The following is a 7,317-nucleotide window of genomic DNA, read 5'->3' on the forward strand; positions in this document are numbered from 1 at the left end:
TCTTCTAAAAACTGTCTATGTCTATGTTATTGCTGCCCTGATCGTGATCGTGATCGCGGCCGTGATCGCACCAGTGTGCGTGTAGCTTTAGATTTGGATAAAGGCAAATTAATAAAATTGCGTTTATCTCATCAAGGAGACCGTAATCGACAAAATATCAAGAGACAACTTTTAATCGACATTAAGTTGCTTACACTATTTCGATAACAAGAGAAAAAAGTCAGTGGCGTTTATGCTTTTTTTAGAAAAATATTACAGTGATGAAAAATATTACAGTGATATGCACGTTTCTGGTGAATATGTCGACACTTTCTTAGTTTTAAAATATGTCGCATATATAGTAACTTTTATTCTCAAAATTTCACTCGAAACGGTAAAAGTACTTTGAATTATAATAAATCGAAAAAATATTAAGATTTTAACATCCTGTAGCTACGAAAGAAAGCAGAATCGGATCTATGTTGATATGAAAACTAAATCTTATTTTTACGTGATGAATCTCCCCACGAGAGATGGCACATGTTTTTTGAACACCCTGTATACATTATACATGCTCGAAAAAACATACTTACTGAAAATGTACTTACAAGCAGTATTCTGATTGTTATTATTATTACGTGTTTGATAAAAGCGTACCTGGGGCTACAATCTGCTGAAGGATATGTATTTCCTCAGAAGATCTCAGAAGACGGGATCTTAGAATAGGGGATCCCTCCGCCGATGCATCGGATGTTGTTGCTTTATTTATATTGATGAGTGGGGGATTACTGTAGCTATGTTCCTGAATCGGATACCCAGAAGTTCCTTCCAGTGAATGGAACAATGTTGGAACAGCAAATGGGTTCAATCGGTTGCGGAAACGATTAGTAAACATCCTCAATTCAAAATGATCTGCGCAAAGTCTATAGCTTTTATGAAGAGTTTCTAATTTATCCTCTAAATCAAACCTATCACTGGCCATCATCCAAATTCTTGCTCTGTAAGAAGTTATTTGTGTAAGAAAAGAGGCCGACTATTGTTTGACATTTTTTGTTGGCTTGGGAGAAAATGCATATTTTGTTAATCGAGAAGCAAGTTTTTGTTTTTTTTTTAATTTTTGTTTTTTGTTATATTAATATTTTATTACAGCTGGCGTGACTTGCATTATGGGTATAAAAAAATAAACAATAAATATCGGGCCTAGAACAAGGGCGGTTTTAGAAAAAATTCTGTGGGGGGGAGGTGATTTAAAATAAAAAAGGCGTGTGCCAGCGGCGTGCGGTCCATGGAAGCGGGAGAAGCATTGCTTCCCTAAACTTTTTAAATATAAAAAAATAAATAGTTAAACGTTAATAATACTGTTATTTTATAACAAAAGATTAATTTAATTTGTTAAAATTATTTATTTGAAACCTACGCAGTAAATTTATTTAGCCTTTTACTGCATGGATGCGCGCCTGGAAATCGCCGCCGGTCGCCTATCCCTCCTTCATGTAGGTGTTATTGACCTCGAACGCAAACGACAAATTTAAGCCGGAAAATCACTTGTGTCTAGCCCCAGCAAGGCAACTATTAAGCTTGACCAATCACATTAGAGTTTTTGACAAACGCGAATGCAGAACAGCTGTGGCGTATTGTATAATTTATTACCAACAAATAAAGAAAATCAATGAATATCTAAAAAACAAATATAAATTAGTAAAAACCAACCAACCCCACCAATGAATTAACACCCTCCAAATAACCACGCTAACCAAGGCTTAATAGTTGCCTTGCTGGGGCTAGACACAATTGGAAAATCGCGCACAGTTGCTAGCCACGGCAGCGATCTTTCGGCCGCCTTCCGCGACTTTTAATTTATTGGGACGGGTTCGCTTGCGATTTTATAGGTAATATTGTATTTTTTTCGGATTTAACTTAGTGTTTACTGTTTCGTTTGTAATGGAGGGTCAAGAAGGACAATCTTCTGCTTCTGCTAGGTGTGGACAATAATTTAGACTGTGTTTGGGTTGTATGTGTGTTAATAAAAAAGGGATTTTCTAGTCGAAATAGGGTTTTTTACCGATTCGCTTCCCCGCCTATAATTGTCACCGCACGCCGCTGGGCGTTCTTCTTACTTAAATTAACAACTATTAAATTGAAGGATTTGAAGGACATGTTAAAAAAGTGTAGTTTGAAATGTTGAAAAATTAAAAAATATATTTTTTGACGTGTAAAAATAATTTTTAGGTGTAACAAATAGTTTTTTCCGTGTAACAAATAGTTTTTAACACGTAGAAAATATTTTTTTGCGTGTAACTAATAGTTTATTATGTGAAACAAATACTTTTCTACGCGAAAAAAAATGAGGTTTTCAGATATAGTTACACGGATTTTAAAATTTGAATATTAATTCTAACAAATCGTCCTTATTCTAACAAAAATATGATATACAGGGTCGCTAATATGTATGGGAACGGTCGATTATTAGGTAAAATATAAGGGGTACCGCAAAAAGTTAAATATTCTTGCTCTGTAACTAATCTCTCTAACTCTGATATACTAATATATCAGTGTAACTTTAAAACTAAATCCTTTGAAATCAAATATAAACATAAAAAATATTTACAGCAGAAAAGGCGAAGGCGCTGGGTTAAACGTAGTCTCTACTAAGAACACGGAGGGGCGCTTTAACCCAAAATTTTACTATTAAGTTTCATATCTATCTTAATAGAAGATTATTTTCTTTTATCTATGACTCTGAATCATCGGTTCGTGGTCGGAAACTCTACGCACTGCGCTATGGAGACATGTTCGATTTATATTCAATACTAGAATTTAAAGGACTAATAAAAATATAGAATCTTCTTTCAATGCGCAGTAGAGAACGCAACGTTTACCGGCAGCCAGACGGGCCGCATGCTGTTCTAGAGAGCATAGTAAAAGATATATCAAAGAGCCAGACGTCTTAAAATACTTGTTTTTCCGACGTTGCTAGCTCTCGTACTATTATGTGTATATGGTATCAACTGTTTAATAATGCTCTGATTCTATTTTTTTTTTGTTATAATAGATAACTAATTAGGTAAACACGCGTGCTTACCTCATTAGTTATTAGAATATATAAATAATAGTATATAAATAATAAGAATTAGAATAGAGTCGCGTACACAAGCAATCAAATAGTCGGCCGATTGGCTCCATGAGAATATATTATTTTCACTTTTGCAATTAAATAGTTGGCCGACTAAAAATTGCATATCAAAGCGCGCGTTGCGTTAAGTACACAAATGAATGTAGTAAGATAAAATACATACCTAACAGGATCAACGGGAAACGTAAAAAAGCTCTTCTGTTTCGAAAAACGACGTTTATTTTTGCAGTTTGTTGCAGCACACCCTGATCCACTTCTTGCTTTCTCCATTATTACCACACAAATTAACAACTACCATAAAAAAACACAAAAATGATAAGACTAATAACATTAATAACCAATATCCTAAAAAACACTAATACTAATAAAACCAAAAAAAAATTTTTCAAAGGCAGTTCAACTGGCGGAACTGGCTTTAACGCCGTCACTGGCATAATTTTAGGCAATGCCGTCTCTAACAGAACAGCCTCTGAGCGAGATTTATGACGTCACGCTAGTTAGATACTACGGGTTAATAAATATGTTGTAGAACACATGGAAAACATAATTATTCCTCAGATTTTTGGTTTGAATTTTAAAAATGATATAGTTTACATGAAACATACATAATATACAGTTAATAAATACAATATATATATGCCTATTTACAGTAACAAATACTTTGGCAAATAAACTATGAACCATACAAATGCAGGAATGAATAGGTACATAAGATGATGGGTAAAATGTAAAATATATTTTAAATTTTGGGGTTTGAAAATGGATCTAATTTAACAAAAAACTTCACAAAATTTATATGTATATTTTGTAAGTATCAATGTTCGAAAAATTATATTTGCAAATAATACAATATCATCGAAAAAAGAGGCGTCAGCGATGGCTATGATGAAGATCGCTGTCATTTTATATGTAAAATTATTTAGGAAATGTCCTCGATGTTCATTTCCAAGCCCACTAGACGCCGTTTTTTTTTCGATGATACGGTATTATTAATTTGGTCATAAATAATCAACTATTCATTAAAAATTACTGAACAAAAAATATGCTATGCTTTACATACATTATATTATCAAACAAAAACACGTTTTTCTTTTAAACTTTATCATTCTTGTCTTTACGAAAATCTTTTTTAATTTTGAACTCAAAATAATAATCTTTTTCATGATCTTTAACACACATATTCTTTATTTTTCCCTAGATTATAATACCTACTTACGTGTTTGAATCTATCGAAGCTGAACCAACAACACTTGGGTGTGGATTCCACAATATGAATAAAATAAACATAATTGTCCAGTTTTCTTTAATACCAGCCTGGGAGAATATTATTTTTAAATTTATTAAAGATATTTTCAATAGAATTGTCTTGACTTATAACTCGTTTCCACTTTTCTTGCCCTTGCGGACACTTTAGGCTGCCTAGTATAATTATCCTTGCAACCAGGAACACAACAAAGATGAGGCATAGCACCAAAAACACACTCCGCTTAAGCTTTATTGATGAATTGTTAGAGTCTTAAAAAACGCACACAAAAATCATGATAAATAAAAAAATTATGGGCACTTTTAGGTTAAAGCACTTAACAAAACGTGTAATATTTCGTGTTTTTTTTTTGAGAAACAGAGTGACCATATATCTGGTAGTAGTTTATGTCACTTAACACCAAAATAATTAGTTTTTTTGCACTACAATAACAAATAATACCAAAAATCAACCGACAAAATATAAATACAGAATCTAACCGAATACTATCTAACAATGAACAGCTGAAGAAGTAAACAAAAGTCCGCGCCTGGGCTGATCTATTAGAGACGGCAGTGTTTTAGGCAAATACGTTTAAAATAAAGTATACGGAGGGTACCGCTTAAATTCCTGTCCCGATATTGAAGGATGGCTATAGAATTTCAATGCATTTCCTACATAAGTCTATCCTTGGTTTGTAGGAGGTTTGACTAAACAAGGATGAGCCTATGTCTTGAAACCATTCGACTCGATTTTCTGTCCTCCTTCAATACTGGGACGTAAATCCTCTCATTGCTCTTATGGGGAGGCCGTCGTATATTTTATTTAAACGTATTTGGTTTTAGGATTCTAAACCCGTTCTCAACCGAAATGGCGGCGTGCGCAGAGTCGTCGTGCATTGAGAGTTTCTCTGCTGTTTATTAAACAGCCAAAACGTAAGAAAATAACTTAAAATGTTTAATAAAGCAACATGTATTGGCCCGACAACCGACAAAATTGAATCAAAAATCGAAAGGGAAAATGAGGAGTGCATAGAGGTAAAAAAAGGTTGCCACCTCTTCCAATTTCTACCTATATTTAGGACAATATATCTTGATAAGGCTAAAATAATTCAGTAACATTCCTGACGCATATAAAATTAAATCTTGACGGGAAATATCCGAAATATCCTAGGAGTCAAACTTCTGATTTGTGTATTCTATTTTCAATTTAATATTTGGTCCAGTGGTCATATGAATTGGTAAGAATTGATTCGTACAAACAAATTTTCGTACAAATTCGCATCCAGCGTAGGTAACCGTCGACGCCTGTGTATGTGTTTTAGAGTAGCTAAATTTATTGTTTATTATTAGTTTTATTTTCTTATCAATATTATTTTACCTTTTCGGAAATAGCAATAATTTTATCATTTAGAATAGACATGCTGTTTTTATAATAAGGAAGCTAATATACAGGATATAAATGAATAAGTGCGAGCAATACTAATACGAACAGTGATAACCCATATACAGGGTGGTCCGAACTGTATTCCGGTAACTTCGGCAGCATATTCTACAGATAAAAATATGCAAAAAAGTACGTATAAATGTATGTACTAAAATGCTTAGTTTCGGAGATACAGGGTGTAGAAGTTTCATTTTTATTTCGATTTTTTCCAAATAATTTCTGAAGTACCGTCAATATTTGGATGAAAATTGCTGTCTCGGAGTTTTTTGACATGAGAAATTTGATTTTGATGTCAATATGTCTCCTATTTGTAGGGGACGCCACCTACATGTGTTTTAACTGTTTTGAAGAGTAATAACTTTTCGCTCGTACCTGTATAAAACTAATGAGTGAAGAAATATAGATTTTCGTGACTTTTTACGTAAAAAATGTCTCTTGATAAAAATCGCTATGAGCAACCGATCTCAAGATATTTAGAAAATTTTCAATACATGTTATTATTGACAAAAAATAAACACGGTTGAGTGAGTTTCTGTTGAACTTTTGGCAAAAAAAAACATTTCAAATTTACGATTTCAGTCTAATAACTATTTACTCAACATGTTTAATTTATGTCAATGATGACAGGTATTGATAATTTCTATTCCAAATATCTCGAGAGCCATTATTCGTAGAGATTTTTACCAAGAGACATTTTTCACGTAAAAAACGTCGTAAATGTATATTTTTTTATTCAATAATTTTATACAGGTACGGACGAAAAGTTATTACTTTTCAAACCAGTAAAAACATACGTAGGTGGCGCCCCCTACAAGTAGGAGTCATATTGACATCAAAATCAAATTTCTCATGTCAAAAAACTCCCAGACATCAATTTTCATCCAAATATTTACGTTACTTCATAATTATTTGGAAAAAATCGATATAAAAATGAAACTTCTCCACCCTGTAATCCGAAACTAACCATTTTAGGGCATACACATTTATACGAATTTTTTTTACTTATTTTTATCTGCAGAATATGCTGCCGAAGTTTCCGGAATACAGTTCGGACCTCCCTGTATACAGTAGCGGATCGCCGAGTGAAGCAAAATTTTTACGGTATACTTATAGTTACACAATAATTCATATAAACAACTCAAAGCCGCCGTCCAAGTCTGTCTTTAATGTTTGTAGCCTTGTGGCATCTCAAAGCAAGACACGGAGAATAAACCTTGAAAAACATTCGTTATTGTTTTGCTTCACCTTCACAAATGATGACGAGCCGCCACTGAATATCTGAACTTAACTGAAGAGACAAACGAGACATAACATTATGATTATTATTATCAACTTACCGATTTTCATCAGACGGAAATCTGAAAAAACTGAGAGAACAACTTTTTGAAGTGTTGATACATCCAAGAGCAGCACAGAGCAATGCACTCATTTTTGCCAAACCGAACTTTTTGTTAACAAGTTATTTGTCTAGCAACCCGACAAGACGACGATTCTCATTCTCGCAACATGCTGCCAC

The 7,317-nt window shown here is 33.4% G+C and overlaps 1 protein-coding gene across 4 annotated transcripts in view; it reads right to left on the reverse strand.

Annotated features, from left to right (window-relative positions):
* The window catches only part of LOC115882749, a 46,130-nt gene extending 38,813 nt beyond the window's left edge, over nucleotides 1-7,317 (reverse strand). For 2 of the 4 annotated variants that reach the window (XM_030900976.1, XM_030900975.1), the window contains exons 1-3: nucleotides 7,139-7,307; nucleotides 3,276-3,403; nucleotides 637-977 (exon numbers count right to left, since the gene is read on the reverse strand). In XM_030900976.1, coding sequence (XP_030756836.1) covers nucleotides 637-977; nucleotides 3,276-3,382 — 448 coding nt within the window. In that variant the 5' untranslated portion in view covers nucleotides 3,383-3,403; nucleotides 7,139-7,307. Of the gene's footprint in view, nucleotides 1-636; nucleotides 978-3,275; nucleotides 3,404-7,138 lie in introns of all 4 variants that reach the window. The other 2 variants (XM_030900977.1, XM_030900989.1) reach the window with 2 other exon arrangements.

The sequence above is a fragment of the Sitophilus oryzae genome, unplaced genomic scaffold, assembly GCF_002938485.1.
Source record: "Sitophilus oryzae breed Bouriz unplaced genomic scaffold, Soryzae_2.0 scaffold_179_pilon_pilon, whole genome shotgun sequence".
Lineage (NCBI taxonomy): Eukaryota > Metazoa > Arthropoda > Insecta > Coleoptera > Curculionidae > Sitophilus > Sitophilus oryzae.